The sequence below is a fragment of the Streptopelia decaocto genome (genome assembly GCF_964273445.1).
Source record: "Streptopelia decaocto genome assembly, contig: HAP1_SCAFFOLD_89, whole genome shotgun sequence".
NCBI classification, from domain to species: Eukaryota; Metazoa; Chordata; class Aves; order Columbiformes; family Columbidae; genus Streptopelia; species Streptopelia decaocto.
In genome coordinates, this window is record NW_028117096.1 from 363,121 (window position 1) to 380,477 (window position 17,357).

At 53.8% G+C, this 17,357-nt stretch overlaps 2 protein-coding genes and 1 pseudogene across 3 annotated transcripts in view; 2 read left to right on the forward strand and 1 right to left on the reverse strand.

Annotated features, from left to right (window-relative positions):
* LOC309451913 (uncharacterized protein) overlaps window positions 1–17,357 on the forward strand; it is a gene marked incomplete at its 3' end in the record, with an annotated part of 263,365 nt that overhangs the window by 220,176 nt on the left and 25,832 nt on the right. The window lies entirely within an intron of this gene.
* Window positions 3,710–8,578, forward strand: LOC309451908 (tRNA-dihydrouridine(47) synthase [NAD(P)(+)]-like; annotated as a pseudogene). The gene is made up of 13 exons (XR_014186712.1): window positions 3,710–3,732; window positions 4,013–4,326; window positions 4,556–5,092; window positions 5,272–5,313; window positions 5,408–5,560; window positions 5,659–5,775; window positions 5,940–6,005; window positions 6,081–6,191; window positions 6,563–6,658; window positions 6,902–6,977; window positions 7,270–7,458; window positions 7,544–7,672; window positions 8,319–8,578. The product of XR_014186712.1 is annotated as a tRNA-dihydrouridine(47) synthase [NAD(P)(+)]-like (transcript).
* LOC309451909 (uncharacterized protein) lies at window positions 10,779–12,679 on the reverse strand (the record flags this gene model as incomplete). The annotated part of the gene is made up of 3 exons (XM_082076611.1): window positions 10,779–11,750; window positions 12,048–12,258; window positions 12,510–12,679. 3 exons carry the CDS (start codon window positions 12,677–12,679, stop codon window positions 10,779–10,781), a joined length of 1,353 nt encoding a protein of 450 aa, XP_081932737.1.

The following is a 17,357-nucleotide window of genomic DNA, read 5'->3' on the forward strand; positions in this document are numbered from 1 at the left end:
ATAGATTACGCGGAACTCCCCCGAACTCGTGGATATAGATATCTACTTGTTGTGGTGGATACCTTTTCTGGATGGCCAGAAGCCTTCCCTTGTCGCACCAACCAAGCAAAAGAAACTGTGAAATGGTTATTAAAAGAAATAATCCCTAGATTTGGGGTACCAATAGGAATATCATCTGATAGGGGGCCCCATTTTGTGACACAACTGGTAAAGGAGGTTAGCAGATGTTTAGGGATTCAGTGGGATCTGCATACTCCCTGGAGGCCCTGGTCCAGTGGACAGCTAGAGAAAATGAACCAAACTTTAAAAAGACAACTTAGTAAGGTCTGTCAGGAGGCAAAGATTCAATGGCCGCAGGCCTTACCAATAGCATTGTTGCGTATCAGGATAAAACCTAAGGGTGGAATGTCAGTAAGTCCATACGAAATTCTGTATGGCAAACCCTATGAAGCACCAAACCCAAATCCAGAGGTCCACATAAAGGGTAATCAGGACCTGTACAATTATGTGTTGTCTCTTGGCAGGACACTGAATCGACTCCGATCTGCATTAGTGGAGTTGACCACTGGCACTTGAAAATCCAGTACATAATATAGAACCTGGGACACTGTGTATATGAAAAACTAGAACGAAGAGCCTTTGAGAGAACGTTGGGATGGACCCTATCAAGTACTCTTGACCACGTTTACCGCAGTTAAAGTTGCCGGGGTGGACTCCTGGATACATTACACCCGTGTGAAGAAGGTTCCAAGAGCGTGGTCATCACATATCCTAGGTCCAACCACACTCAAGATTACATTGCAATAATGCCTGGTCTGCATTACCAAGCTTTGGTTTTGGTTATACCCCGAGTTTTTGTGCTTTTGAAAATTGGAGAGGGAAGTGCCACTCTATTCCACAAGGCCCCTGATAGACAGTGGGAAAGCTCGCCCGATGCATGGAAAATTTATAAATGCAAATATGAGACTATTCGAATGGAATTGCAAATTAGGCCACGAAGACCAGTAGATAGTAATGAAAGTACCCAGGTACCACAGGTAGTACAAAGTGTACAAAATCAGGCAGAGAACCTAATGATAGGATTAATCCGAGACTTTGCACAAACACAAAATATCAGTAGCATCACTGCCTGCCTTCCCATACCAAAATCAGCTGAGGACCCAGTACAGTGGGGAATAATCGCTACTACCTTACCAGAAATAAACAGAACTGGTAAGATAGCATGTGAATCCCACACTAGAATAGAAGAAGTCCCAACTGAACAAAGGTTAAGAGAACGACAAAAATGGAAAACGCCAGGACACAGGGCAGATTGCTTAAAATTTCCTAAAGCAAGGTATATTACAATAGGACGATTCCACGATGCAGGATGGTGCTTCTATGACAAGTGGACCGCTAAAATAGTTAATCAAAAGGTTGAACAGACCTACTGGGAACGCAAAGATCAGGATAACAAAAACATAACTGAATTACGGAACAATATGTGGACATTAAGTATTGTACAACAATACCAATACAGTGAAGCAATTCCATGGTGCATACGGTGGTCCGATGTAACAGAAGGAATGACAGTACCATGGTGGAATTGCTCACGGGTGATAACTTGTCAAACAGACATTAAAGAGATACCTTTGTCCATTGTAAAAGTAGCAGTGATTACGGGCTGCATTTGTCGGAAACAGTTAGACCCACAGGCAGCCTTTAAAATTGGCATTGATAAAGACAAAATTGACTGTAAAGGAGTTATAGGCAGTATGGGACATTTAGTTTGGGCCTTAAGTGATGGGACCTGGAGTACACATTTGCCAATGGGAGGACCAATTAGAGAAATTACTTTGGGGTTGCCAACACTATGTCCCATTTGGAAAAGGTCACCTTTGAAAAAGAGGCAAGAACTATTACAGGTCAGACATAAACGAGAAATAAACGAGGATGATGTGTGGCATGAACCATCAAGGAGTGTTAAATTTAGCTGGGCACTAGAATCTTTCTTTGCACCAATTGCAGCCTATAGGAATAGAGAAATGATTGATAAATTGATCGGGCAAATGGATCGATTGGCTAGAATAACTAAAAAAGGTTTTCGGGATCTCAATATACAATTACAAGCTACGACTAAAATGACCTTGCAGAATAGAATGGCACTCGACATAATGTTATTAAAAGAAAATGGCGTCTGTGGATATTTGAAAGACAGAATCGATCACTGCTGCATCCATATTCCGGACGTAACTTCAGAGGTTGAGAAAGACATTTCCAAGCTGACCCAAACACAAGTGGAGCTGCAAAAGGAAAAACAAGATGCAGAACAGAGCTGGATAGGAGCTCTGTTGAATAAATTCGATTTAAGTTTGGGAGGATGGGTACATTCACTACTAGAAAGTGTAGTTGTGCTTGCAATTGTGATTGCTCTTCTTTGTTTGTTGTATGTAGGTATTAAGCGCATAATTAGTCAAACAAATGCTAGGAATAATCGCATTTTCAGTATCCTGAGTAGGAATTATGCTAATCCTATATTTGATAACCCTCCAGCTTATGAAGAGGCACGACTGGAACCATCACACCTGAAGGGAATTGCGAATCAGTAATCAAAGAAATTGATTGAGGTGAAAATGCATTGTCTAAGAATAGAAAAGCATTTTCAAAGGGGGGAAATGTTAGTAAGCGGACCAGTTTTACAAAATGTTCCTGGAAGGATGAATCAGTTTTGTAAACTGTCCCTGAGAGGATGTTCAAGCATATCGTGTTCAAGTATACTTTATCTTAACAACCTAGCTTTTATCTTAGCCTAAATACGTATAGAGTGAGGACACTGCACATGATCAAAATAGTTCCAAGATGTAGTAATCGATGTTGTAATCAATAGTGAGTAACCGTTACGTATCTTAATGAATATATGAATATGTATGTGAATGGACTGTATAAATACTGTGTAACTTAGACTGACCAGTGAAGCCAGCTTTGGGTGCGAACCCCTGGTTTCCCAGCGCTGAAATAAAGCACCGCATAGAACTACGCCCGTGGTTATGTGTCCTGATTGCTAACAGGAGGAAAGCCGGGCCCGGGCCCAGAGCACAAACCAGCTCTTCCTATGGCCCAGCAAACAGACAAAGCCCTCCTACACCTCAGCTGGGTTAGGCTTGCAAATGTTTCCAAAGGGCAACATGGAAAGTCCTGTTGCTGGAGCAGCCACAACAGAATTCTGCCCATGGGATGGCTCCAAGGCAGATTTATGGCTCTGTGAAATGGGAGCTGGCACACACCAGCTGAACACCTAGAAACTAGGCACTGTATTTACTGCTTAAAAATCAAAACATCAAGCATCCAAAAAACCTAGAGCAAGAGCCTTGTATCTCTGCAGAGAGCTCCATCTTCCCCAGCCGGGAGCTCTGGAGATGCAGAGCAGCCAGACCCCCTCGCCAGAATCAGGGAACCCCTCAGAAGTCATGAAACAAAAGGCCACAGGCGTATTTTCCTGTCCCTCACGCCATGACCAGCCCTGTGTCCGCTCCGGAGCGAGGCCGAGGGCTCAAGGCTCCGCACGGAGCCCGGCCACGTGCTGGGGGCAGCCCGAGCGGCACCACCAGGGCCCCGCTGCCGGCCCGCCCCGCCCGCCGCTGTGAGGCTGCTGGGCCTCGGCCGGGCCTTTTATACACTCCCCGTCACGTGGCCCCGCCCCGCCCCTTTCGTCATCACCGCGAGCGGCAGCATGGCGGCAGCGGTGAGTGCCCGGCGAGTGCGGAGCGGGGCTGCCCAGCCCTGCCCGGTCCATCCATAACCCCGGGACGTGCCCAGCCCCGCGATCCCCCATGGTACGTGCCAGTCCCTGCCACAACCCCAACCCGGGACGTGCCCGCCCCCTCCATAGCCCCCCCACTCCGTGCCCGGTCCCTCCGTATACCTCCTGGCTGGTGCCCGGTCCCTCCATAACCCCCCGGCCGGTGCCCTCCCCGCCACCCCCAGCAGCCCCGTGTCCCGGTCACTCCGCTCAGCCGGTGCCGTGTCCCCGCAGGTTCCTCACCTCCAAGGGGCAGTTCCACGCGTTCCTGCGGGCCCGGGGCGAGCCCAGCGGCCGGGGGGGTGGGGAGGATGGGGAGGAGGTCGAGGAGAAGAAGGAGGGTGAGGATGTCGGCAGCCCCCAGAGCGAGGCCCCGCCAAACGGGTGAGGCCGGAGGAGCCGGGGCAGGACGGGAGAGCCGAGAGGAGGATGGAGCAGCGGAGAAGGAGCCGGCGGAGCGGAAGCGGGCGCGGGGGCAGAACAAGAGCCGGCCGTGCACGAAACCCACCCACGGCGAGCAGAACAGGCTGTGCCCGTCGGTCACGCAGGCGGGACACGGGGCTCTGGGGCGCGGTGGGTGCTCAGAGCAGTTCTGGGCCAGGGCAGACCCAGGCTTACCTCACCTGTGCTGGAGGATAGTGGTGTTGTCCCAAAACTGGGTTCTTCACCCAGTTCATTAATGTCCTTTGTCTCTATGGCTCGTGTATCTCCAACCCTGGCATGCCTGGGTGGGGAAGCAGAGGGCAGAGGTCTCACCCTGCTCTTTATCATTTTAAGGGCTGTGCAGAGAAGTGCTACTTCAGCGCGCGGTGCCGCTTCCTCCACGATGTCGGCGAGTACGTGGCCGTGAAGCCGGGCGGCCTGGGCCGCAGCTGTGTGCTCTTCCAAACCTTCGGCAAGTGCGTTTACAGTGTCACCTGCCACTTTGCCCAGTCCCACCTCGGCACCAGCTACCAGAACATCGTCAAGGCGGACCTGGGCAAGCAGTGGGAAGGGAAGACGCTGGTGAGGAACAACCTCTCCAAGGACCTCCAGCACCAGCTGCACAAGAAGAAGTTTAACTGCAAGAAGGCCCATGAGTATCTCCGCGGTCTGGCCAAGCCTCACGGCGACAGTGGGAAGGGCGACAAAGCCACCAGGTGCTCTGCAGAGGAGCAAGAGGTGCCCAACTGCACAACAGCCCAGGAGGGCCTGGGAGACGGCCCCGAATGTCCTGTGCGACCAGAGCAGGGAGAAGATCCCTGTCCTTGCACCCATTAGCCAGTCTCGCATCCCTCGGTCTGTAACTGCTTTGAGTTTTCTCCAAGCCGAGCAGTGAAAACAACTGGAGCGGTTCAGTTTCTGGTTCTTTCATCCAAACAATACGTTCTCAGGGAATATCTGAGGTTCCTGAACAAAACCGGTGATCTTCTGGTTTTCCCACTGAGTTATACTCACGGCAGGTGATAAAATTGCTGACTGGAATATCTTCCTCCATCCCTCTTGTTTCCCAGCTGGAAATCCAAGGCAAGCTCTACTTGGCTCCACTCACCACGGTGAGTAGATCATTCTCTCCTCTTGTCAAATGTTGCTGTTCCACATGTGGAGCAGGGCAGATCTGAAGAACCACGTCTCTGCTGTCTCTCCCAGTGTGGTAACCTCCCTTTCCGAAGGATCTGCAAGCGCTTCGGGGTGGACGTCACCTGCGGAGAGATGGCTGTGTGCACCAACCTGCTCCAGGGCCAGTCCTCCGAGTGGGCTCTCCTCAAACGCCATCACACCAAAGGTATTTTTGGGGTGCAGGTGAGTGCTGTCACCTTGATAACCTAAAAAAATGATAACTCGCTTCTGAAGAGAAAAGCTGCTTCTTGAACTCAGGCAACCTGTCCCCTCTTTGGTAGCTGGAAGGGGCGTTTCCAGACACAATGACCAAATGTGCAGAGCTCCTGAACCAGACAATTGAAGTAGACTTTGTAGACATCAACGTGGGGTGTCCCATTGACCTACAAGAAGGTAAGATGTTCTCTAGCACGCTTTGTGAGTCCTGTTGCTCCAAGTCTTGAGATGCTCCAAGTCTCAGCTGCATCCCCTGAGCAGAGAGCTGCTGTGGAGCAGCTCCAAGCAGCATCTTCACTATGCGAGGAGGCAGAAAATCTTGACTCTACCACTTTTTGTCCCCCAGGGAGGAGGCTGCGCCCTGATGACTCGGACCAACAGGTTTGAACAGATCGTCCGAGGGATGAACTCGGTGAGTCGGCGCATCTGCCGGCAGCGGGGGATGAGCTGATGGAGCCGACTCCTGCCTCACCCTCCATTTCTGCAGGTGCTGGACGTCCCGCTGACTGTGGAGATACGGACGGGGGTGCAACAGAAGATGAACGTGGCTCACTAAATAATCCCCAAGATCCGCGAGTGGGGAGCATCCATGGTCACGGTACATGGATCATTGGCCGGTGTCCGGGGAACTCTGCGCAACACGGGGGTGCTTTACCCTTCCCCGCAGCCCAGCGGCTCTTTTAAACACCTTTGCTGAGCTGCATATGAGCTTTTAGTGTTTTCTGCTCATGAAAGTGAAAAATTCAGGTGCGGGGAGCGTCTTCGTGGGTGTTTCTGAGCTTTGCGTGCATGACAAAGGGAGATGGTCCCTGCGGTGCTCTGGGAGGGAGCTTTCAGCCCAATAAACCTCATTTCAGAGGGATCCTTGACCCCTGCCCGTGTCATTTCCTTTGCTGAAGCCCATTATTCCCAGTCTGCTCTGCCTCCTCCAGGCGTTTTTTGGGGTCTCACTGCAGGTTTCTTCGCCAGCTCCACGGCCGGTCCCGGGAGCAGCGCTACACGAGGGGCGCGGACTGGGACTACATAGCAGAGTGTGCCAGAATAGCCGCCCCATGCCTCTCTTCGGTAGGTGTTCCGTTTTGTCACATGGAGTGGAAGTGCTGCGTGTTGAATTCAAGAGGATTAGCCTGAGGGAGGTGGAGTGTCAGCAACATCCCTGGGGGGCTCAGAACATGAGCTGTGGGGCCTCTTTGGCCAATCTGGCTCTTGGACCCCGTGTCCTTTGTGAATTTTCTCCCATGCCTGGATTCGCTCAGCTTGACTTGCCCTCTGTATCGCTCTGACCTCCGGCTTCTCCCTTCTGGACAGGAAATGGTGATATTTTGTCTTATGAAGATGCTAATCGAGCCCTGCAGATGGGCGTTTCGGGAATCATGATCGCAAGGCAAGTGCTTGTGTTCCCCCCTCGCTTCTGAGCTCCATCGGTGCAAGAGTAAAAAGGGAATTAAATACCTGAACAGACCTGAAACACCAGAAGTTTCTTCTTGGCGAAACTACTCTTTGAAAGTTGGTAAAATCACTTTGCATCTGTGGGAACGTCCATCAGGTTCCTGTGGAAATTGAGATAAAAATTCAAGCGTCACTGGCAGGCAGATGAGTGCTGGAAAGCCTCTTAGATTAGTTGGCGTGTTCAGAAGCATCAGTGAGGGGAATAACAATGCACTTCTTTGCTGCAGAGGGGTGCTCATCAAACCGTGGCTTTTCACTGAAATTAAGGAGCAGTGCCACTGGGATATCTCTTCCAGTGAGAGATTTGGGTTCCTCAAGGACTTCACCAGCTACGGCCTCAAGCATTGGGGCTCGGACACGCAGGGGGTGGAGAAGACGAGGAAGTTCCTGCTGGAATGGCTCTCGTTCCTCTGCAGGTAACTCTGCCGGCTGGGGACGCTCAGCACAGCGAACCCGCGTTGTCCGAGCCACCACACCCACCGCTGTTGTGTTTCACTGCAGGTACATCCCAGCCGGCTTATTAGAACACCTACCTCAGAAAATTAATGAGCGACCGCCTTACTACATGGGGAGAGACTGTCTGGAGACGCTGATGGCAAGCCAGAACGTGGATGATTGGATTAAAATAAGGTAAGAAAGCATTGAATTTCAGTAAAATGGGTGGGAAGGGACAAGGCAGAGCACAAAGTCGCCTTATGGAAAGTTTTAGTTGAACCAGCATCCAGGAAATATGTTAAACCACCTCAACTCTAAAGAAAATTACTGTGCACTGAAAATACAGCGTGCGTTCCAAAGTGTGAAATAGTTCAAGGCTTAAGCGAGGCCAAATGTGATCGTGCTAGCGCTGACTTACATCATTTTGGGACCTGACCTTAATGCAGTTTGGCACGAGCAGGGTTCCGGCTCCGCACACGCACAGCGAGAGGTTGGGAGCAGCTTTTCGGAGGCTCGTGTTGGGTTTTGGCACGTCCCGGCCAGCGGTGACGCCGCGTTCAGGTCACCAAACCCGGCACCGACCCTGGGGACTCCCCGGCGAGAAGGACGTTGCCCTTACCTGGTGGGCTCGTCCCTCCGGGGCTGTGGTTTGGGGCTGAAGCTCAGCACTGTGGGTGCTGTTGTGCAGCAGCCTTCATTTCTAGGGATTAAAGTCTTGATTTGAGACACCTGAGTGTAGTCACCATCGCTATAGAGCCACGGGGCCATAAAACAACTGTGTATGGTGCACTGAACACAAACCTCTCCTTATTTTTTTGTTTTATTCTTCTCTTTCTTCCAGCGAGATGCTTCTGGGCCCTGTACCTACCAGCTTCACCTTCCTGCCCAAACACAAGGCCAATTCCTACAGACAGGGCTGAGGAGCCCTTTCCCGCGGCTGTGAGTCAAGCGGAGGCGTTGAGGGGCGGGTTGGCTCCAAAGTGAAATAGAGGTTGATGTCTTTAGAAGCCCGGTTGTCTTCACGCCCCCAACGAGAGTCCTTGCCACGAGTCCCGCAGCAGATGGGCTCAGCCAGCCTCGCGGCCAGCGGTGCCTCGCTAATAGAGAACAGTGCGATTAATTAACAGCATACGGGCCACCGCAGAGCTCTGGCCTCTGGTTCGCAGCAGGAGTTGTCCCAGCTCACATAGCAGGAGCAAAAGCCCTCTTGTTCCTCCCAGGATGTCCTTGGTGGTGCCAAATGGTCCATGTACGATGTACCGACCCGATCCCTGGGGTCCTGCAGAGCACAAATAGTCCCAGCACCTTGGCAGATGTGCAGCATCCAGCCCGTTTTTTGGGAGCACACAGTGGTGGGTTCCGTCTCCTCCCAAGTGTCACAAAAGCTCAGCCCCTCCGAGGGGGATCCAGGGCTGCTCGGGTTTCCTGATCAGGGGACTGCTGGAGTGAGGTCTGGGCAACACGTGCTGTGTGACACCCCCTCGCGTCCCTTTTTCCTGTCTCTGCATCACTCCAGCGCACAGAAACACAGGCAATGGTCACAAACGTGTTCACTATTACTCCAGCGCACAGAAACACAGGCAATGGTCACAAACGTGTTCACTGTGTGGCACAAGGTGCAGCTTGGTCCCCACACACAGCTCGGCTGCATCGACTTGTTCCTTTTCCCCCGGGAAAATAATATTTGAAGCAAAAAGCATTTGTACCCACCACCCACTGAACCCCCTGAACCCTTTCCCTGCCCAGGAGGAGCTGGGGAGGCTCTTGGGCTGGGGCGGAACACGGGGAGCCCCAACATTCCTTCCTGGGACACCCCAAAGAGTCCTTAGTTACTAATGGTCAGAGCGACCACGGTGCTCCGAGCGAACAGCTTCCGCGTTCCCCTGGTCCTGCAGCTACTACAGCCGTCTGTGCTCCCCCAAAACTTCTTTCCCGCAGGTAGGAACCCACCCCGACCCCTGCAGCCCAGGACGCTCATGGGGGCAAGAGCGGAGATGAGCGCCGGCCATGGCTCCTGTCTCTCTTGCAGGCTCAGCCCCGCTGCACCCACCAACCATGCAGCAGCAGCCCAGCCCTGCAGCCCGGGCGCCCCCCAGGCCCCACCAGCAGGTACGGCACCCCTGGCTCCCCGTCTGCTCGGACACCCCGGCACCTTCGGCCCCTTTGCCATCCCTGACCCTGGACACTCCCAGCACCCACCACCCCTGCCCTGGGTCATATGTGCCCAGAAAATCCTGTTTTCTGAGCATTTCCCCAGTACCCGGGGCCATCTCTCCTGTTTCCCCTCCCAGAACCGAGTCTCCTCCCGCTTTGCAGCCCCCTTCCCTGCACAGAGGCTCACCCCATGGGGATGTCCCGGCCACCAGAAGACCCAAGGGACATTGGTGATGGGAACCAGCCCATGACAACTCCCTCTCCCCCTCACAGGGCTTCTGAGGGCACCATGTGGGTGCTGCTTTGACCCCAGGGTGTTCCGCACTCAATGGACTGTGCCCTATAACCACCAGGGCACAGCGGTGGCCGCAGCCACTCCAGTGCTGCCAACTCCCATCCCATCTGGCTACCAGAGCCTGGAGGAAAAATTCACGCGACTGAGCATCTCCAGCAAGGCCACCGCTGCAGGGACACCTCCAGGCAGCCATGTCCGCCCCAGCTGCTCGGCTGCCCCCAACAAAGCCGCTGGGGACCCCACAAGCCACCTTGTGGTCCCCAAGACCATTCCACAAGATGCCCGGGGCAAGAAAGATCTCAGCAGTGTCCCCAAGCCTGAAGAGCGGGGGCAGAAACGCAGGCACATGTGGGGTGGGGTGGGGTGTAAGGGGCACTGGGAACCACAGACTCAGCTTTGCCTCCCTGCTGCAGCAAAATAACCCCAAATCAGCCCCAGAATGGCGAGGGAGGCACTGCAGGGCAGGGACCCTCCTGCCCTTGTCTGGCTGCACCTTGGGCAGCTGTTTTTCCACTCCTTGGTCCTGCAACCAACCAAACTATCACTACACTGGCCAGAAATTGCCTGGAAATCTCATCTCCCTTTATTGCTCATTTCCCACCCCAGCTCCACAACCTGAGGGCCATGGAGCACCCGGCGACCCCAGCTCCGCGGGTCCGGCCGGCAGCAGGTGCAGAGTCCCCATCCCAGATGCTGGTGACGGTGCAGCCCCCGCTGCCGCTCAGCACCCCAAGCTTCATTCTGGCCCAAAACTTGGGTCCCTGGAGCAGCTGCAACACCCACCACAGCTCTGGGGGGGCACAGAGAAAAGGAGAAAAAAAAAGAATCCCCAAACCCAAATGTAGAGAATCCTCAGCGCTGCAGGACGAGCTCTCCCCTCCCAGTGCTGCTGGAGAAGCCGCCGGTGCCATTGTGGCCGCAGGGCAGGCGCAGGACCCCGTCGCAGAGCCCAAGGAGCTCGGACACCCCGGTTGTTTCTGGGGGGATCCCAGGGCGGGGTTTGGGATCCCCAGAGGAGCTGCCGGCCCAGGGGGCCCAGGCGGGCGCCCCGCTGCCCCAGGCACCGCGGGGGCTCTCGGGGCTGGAGCAGCTGCCGCTGCCCACGTTGGCGTCGAAGGGAGGGAAGAGGTCGCTGCAGAGGAGCGATCCGGTGAAGGTGTCGCTCCAGTCACTGGGATTGAAGTCGCTGCTGGACCAGGTGGGTTCCGAGGGCTCCTTGTTCAGGAGCAGTGATGGCAATGCTGAGGCACCGTTCAGCTCCCGAGCGCTGCCGAGCAGGGAGCCCCCGAGGCCGTAGGGGAATGTCACGGCTCTCGCCTGCGCTTTCAAACCCAGATGATCCACCAGCTCCTCCACCGCCTCCGGTTTCTTCTTGGAGCCCTTCCCGCTGAGCGGGACCACCCTGATGCTCTGGCCGCCCGGGTGGCTGAGCTCCTCCAGGGCTCTGCGGGCGCTCTCCAGCCTCTCGTACTCCACCAGCACGCAGCAGCGGCTCAGCAGCTCGGGGAAGCGTGACGTGTATTTGCGCACATCCGAGGGCAGCTTGCAGCCTGGGCGCAGGATGCGGATGGAGGCGATGGCGCCGAAGGGGCTGAACATCCTCCTGATGGTCTCCAGGAAGTTGTTCTGCAGTGGCAACAGCGCGTCCTGCTCGCGGGGCAGCAGCTCCCAGGCCAGCAGCAGTTTGCTGGGGGGGATGCTGAGCAGGGACTCGGGGATGGGGACACACCGCCACACTTTGGTGCCCTCCTCATTCACTTCCAGCAGCTCTGAGAACCGCAGGGCGTAGAGCGTGAGCCGCCAGTCGCGCGTCAGGTATTTCACCTGTGGAAGAGACGGGGGTTACCACGTCCCCATGAGCGTCTCAGGCAAGGACCACAATAAGCCTGCTGTCCGGACAGGCTGCGACCCCATCAACCTGAAACCACAGCAAAGCAACGTCCCCATGCCACATGAGCATCTCTGGGGTTTGCAGGAGAACATTCCCAATGGGCTCTGGAAATGGCAACTTGTACCTCCCCATACACCCCAGCAGAAGCAGAGAGGACACCCAGACACACGGACACCCTCCACATGAAGGCCGCTTCCCAGCCCCACTGGCCGGCACCAGGGGCCACCTACCTTCTTGAAGGACGTCAGCAGTTTGATGCTGACAAAGCCCATCTTGTTCTTCTGGACGTGTTTCAGCAGGAAAGCGTCCTTGGCCAGGTTCTCATCGGAAAGGTAGAACTCCACCTGGGACACGATCCTCCGGACCAGCTGTGGGTCGGGGATGGAGCAGCTGCGGTCCAACAGATCAGCCCCCAACACATCGCTCACATTGCAGAAGCTCCTGGCAGAGCAGCGGGGACACAGGCGTGAGCTGGTGGCCTTTGGGATGTCAGCACTGCCCAGTCTCAGCCACAAGGGCAGTAGGGACAGCAGGGACACCAGCTCTGCCCTGAACACAGGGGAACAGCAGCCCGCACCCTGCGAGGCTCCCGGTGCTGAGACCGTGAATCTAAACCCATCCCAGAGAGGAGACACGTTCCCTTGGGGACAAACACGAGGTGAGACCCTGTGCACATCCCAACAGCCACGTACCCACTGAAGCCTTTGCCGAATCCCTCGCAGCTGAGCAGGGCGAGCGAGCGGCTCCGGGATGCAGGGATGCTCAGCGCCGGGACAGAGTTTCTTTGCGCTATCAGAGAGTTGCTGCAGCTGGGCTGGAAACCGAGCCCCAGGGCCACTCCAGAGCTACGTGAAGAAATCATCCTTCATCCGGGATGGCGAACAGGAGGAGGACAGGGCTGGGACACCTCCTGACTGCAGAGCCCCCGAGCCCAGCCCAGCCATGGGGGAGCAGAAGCAGCTCATTGCTGTGTCCTTACCTGCTTGGCAGTGCTGGGAAAGGTAGAAAATCCTGATACTACATCCTAGAGACCCACAGGCAGCAAAGCCCAACCCTCCCCACCTCCAAGGTGAGGGTCCTGAAAGACAAAGTGAAAAAGAAAGGAGGGGAAAAAAAGAAAGAAAGAAAAAGCCCTCAGCACAAGCAGGCTGCTGGTTTATAAGGGGAGCTGCCCACAAAGAGCCCAGGTGGGTGCTTATGGACCCACCAGGCTCCAGGTGAGACCTGTCAGGGCTTAAACAGCCCCAGCTGAGCCTGGGAGCAGCCGAGCCGGCCTGCGGTGACCCAGAGCAGGTGGAGGGGCAGAGACAGAGCTATCGGCACCCGGCACGACAGTGAACTGCTGCTGTGAAGTGGAAAATCATAGAATGATTTGGGTTGAGACTTTCCCAGCTACCCAGTGCCACCCCTGCCATGAGCAGGGACATCTTCACCAGCTCAGGTTGCTCAGAGCCCCATCCAGCCTGGCCTGGGATGTCTCCAGGGATGGTTCACCCACCACCTCTTGCTCAGGGTCAGGAGGTGCTGCTGAGCCCCCCAGGGGGAAATAACCCCCTTGTTTGGGCCCTGAGACTTGGCATCTGAAGGAAGAGGCTCAGGCTGGTCCAGCCACCCCTGCACGACTGGGCACAATGCAGAGGGAGAACGAAAAAGGGTGCAGAGGGAGAGGCTGAGGCTACACCTTCCCCCTCCTGAGGTCTACCAGCAGGAAGGACCCGTCGCTGGTCACGTCCCTATGTCCTGCTCCCATCCTCCACAATCAGTCTGGAAGCAATATTACAAGATGCTTCTTGCAGCCCCATCTCCCACTCCATGGATTCTGGTCTCACCCCCAAAAACAGCCGCTGTTTTGCAGTGAATGCACCTCCCTGCACGCACCGGATCCCCGGCCAAAACCACTTCAATCAGACCAGACCCTGCATCTCCCCCCAGTGCTGCAGCATCCGCCCGACACCTTTTAGTGATTAAAGAAGAAATGGGACCTCAACAATCCTTGTACAGGCCTGAGCATTTGATACATGTTTATTGCTATTCAGGTTTAGCCAGGAATTTGGTCCATTGGATGGGGTGTCCTCCTCCCACAGTGCTGCACAGCTCCAGGGCGTCTCGCTCGTGCATCCGTGGGAAGCCTTTTCTGACTTAGTGCTCCCTGCATATATATTTCATACTTTCCTGCAATCAACCTTTCCTTTTTCCTGGCTTGGCCTTTTCCAGCAAGTTCTTGAGGATTGGCTTCCTCCAAACTGCTAGAGTGCTGAAAGAGGATGAAGGGACAGCTCTGGTGACCCAAGCGCTGTACTCACCACCAACAATCGTCCAGCACCGCAACACAGGTTTCACAGCTCCTCGTGTCCAACCCTGGTGTGACCTGATGACAGCAGGGGGTGAAAAAGCTCAAGCAGCCAACAAGAGAACTGTAGAACAGAATCACAGAATCATATTGGTTGGCAAAGACACTCAAGATCATGGAGTCCAACCATAACCCAGTCCTGGCACTGCCCCATGTCCTGAGAACCTCATGTCCGTCTGTCCAGCCCTCCAGGGATGATGACTTCAGCACTGCCCTGGGCAGCCTGTTCCAATGCCCCACAGCCCTTTGGGGATGAAATTGGCCTCCTTAGAATTACAGCTGGCGAGAGGGGTCAAGGACAGTAAAAAGAATGTTTTCAAATACATAGCAGATAAAACTAATACCAGAGGCAATGTAGGCCCACTGAGGAATGGGGTGGGTGCCCTGGTGGCAGAAGATACAGAGAAGGCAGAATTACTGAATGCCTTCTTTGTCTCTGTCTACTCTGCCGGAGGCTGTCCTGGGGAGCCCTGTACCCCTGAGACCCCGGATGAAGCCAGGTCAATGGAGGAGTTTGCTTTAGTCGGTGAGGACTGGGTTAGGGAGCAATTAAATAGTCTGGACATCCATAAATCCATGGGTCCAGATGGGATGCACCCGCGGGTGCTGAGGGAGCTGGCTGAAGTCATTGCTGGACCGCTCTCCATCATCTTTGCCAAGTCTTGGGAAACGGGAGAGGTGCCCGAGGATTGGAGGAAAGCAAATGTCACTCCAGTCTTCAAAAAGGGCAAGAAGGAGGACCGGGTAATTATAGACTGGTCAGCCTCACCTCTGTGCCTGGGAAAGTAATGGAACAGCTTATCCTTGGTGCCGTCTCAAGGCATATCAAGGATAAGAGGGTTATTAGGGGCAGTCAGCATGGCTTTACCAAGGGTAAGTCATGCTTGACCAACCTCATAGCCTTTTATGAGAATGTAACAAGGTGGATGGATGATGGCAGAGCAGTGGGTGTGGTCTACCTTGACTTCAGTAAAGCCTTTGACACAGTCTCCCACAGCATCCTCACAGCTAAGTTGTGGAGGTGTGGTCTAGACAATAGAGTTGTGAGGTGGGTTGCAAACTGGCTTAAGGAGAGAAGCCAGAGAGTGGTAGTCAATGGTGCGGAGTCCAGTTGGAGGCCAGTATCTGGTGCAGTGCCTCAGGGGTCAGTACTGGGGCCAATATTATTCAATATATTCATTAACGATTTAGACGAGGGAATAGAGTGTACTATCAGCAAGTTTGCTGATGACACTAAGCTGGGAGGAGTGGCTGACACTCCAGAAGGCTGTGCTGCCATCCAGAGACCTGGACAGGCTGGAGAGTTGGGCGGGGAATAACCTAATGAAATTTAACAAGGGCAAGTGTAGAGTCCTGCATCTGGGCAGGAACAACCCCAGGTTCCAGTATAGGTTGGGAAATTACATATTAGAGAGCAGTGTAGGGGAAAGGGTCCTGAGGGTCCTGGTGGACAACAGGATGACCATGAGCCAGCACTGTGCCCTTGTGGCCAGGAAGGCCAATGGCATCCTGGGGTGTATTAGAAGGGGGGTGGTTAGTAGATTGAGAGAGGTCCTCCTTCCCCTCTACTCCGCCCTGGTGAGACCCCATCTGGAATATTGTGTCCAGTTCTGGGCCCCTCAGTTCAAGAAGGACAGGGAACTGCTGGAGAGGGTCCAGTGTTGGGCAACAAAGATGATTAAGGGAGTGGAGCACACCCCTTATGAAGAAAGGCTGAGGGAGCTGGGTCTCTTTAGTTTGGAGAAGAGGAGACTAATGGGGGACCTTATTAATGTTTATAAATATATAAAGGGTTAGTGCCATGAGGATGGAGCCAGGCTCTTCTCGGTGGCAAACAATGATAGGACAAGGGGTAATGGGATCAAGCTGGAACACAAGAGGTTCCACTTAAATTTGAGAAAAAAACTTCTTCTCAGTGAGGGCGACAGAGCACTGGAACAGGCTGCACAGGGAGGTTGTGGAGTCTCCTTCTCTGGAGACATTCAAAACCCACCTGGTCATGTTCCTGTGTGACCTCACCTAGACGTTCCTGCTCCAGCAGGGGGATTAGACTAGATGTTCTTTTGAGGTCCCTTCCAATCCCAAACATACTATGAAATACTGTGAAATTTCAGTCCTGCAGCCCAACACTACTTTTTATTCTTCCTTCCCTTTCTCCTGCTCCCTTCGCTTTCTCCCTCTGTCCCATATCTTTCTTCCTGATTTGTCTGTTGGAGACTTTGGGCCACTTTGGCCCCAGGTCTGGGCATGGTTTGGCCAGTTCTCAGAGGCTTTGCTGGTGACAGCAAGCAGTGACAGGCCCGGGGCTGACAGGGTCCCCCTCCCCTAGGGGGCGGTCGGCGGCCGCACCCAGCTGACATAGAACCTTGGTCACAATGCCCGCTACCATGGCGAGGATGCGGTGACTCTGCAGGTGACAGGGACACTGCAGGACTTGGTGTCAGCTCAGCAATTTCTCAGTTCCCCAAAGAAGCTGAATTCTACAAATCGCTGCCTTTCCTGTTGAAATGATGTCATCAGGTGAGTGTTTTAGTGTAATACACTGAAAACCAGAGCAGAAATGGTGAAATATTCCCATGATATGCATGATCCCTGCACCAAACCACCATGACTCAGCCTAAGGAGATCTGCAGCTTATTTCTTTGTACTGCCAGCAGATTGTGAAAGTACAGTAGAAAAAACATCCTTATGGAGAGATCTTTGCATTTTAGGCTTAGTCTAAGTGTCTCAGGTAGCTGGGGTTTTTGTTTGGGCCTAATCCATAAGGTCTTACGGCTTTCCTCCTCATCTGAAGATGAATGTTCTAGAAAAAAATGTGCAAAAAAAAAGGCCTGCAGCCCAGCCTTGCCTTGCCTGTCCTTGCCTTGCCTTATTTCCTTCTCATCCTGTTCTGTGTCCCATCCTCTCTTACTAACCCCTCGTCTGGCTGCATCTAGCCATATATCTTAGATGCTCTATCTATGATGCTATATCTAGGATTATGTACTTAGAACGCTGTTTCTGGGATGGTGTATCTAGAATGCTGTATCTGGGATGCTGTATCTGGGATGCAGTATCTAGCATGATGTATCTAGCATGATGTATTTGGGGTGCTGTATCTTGGATGCTGTATCTAGGATGCTGTATCTGAGATACTGTATCTGGGATGCTGTATCTAGGATGCTGTATCTGGGATGCTGAATCTGGGATG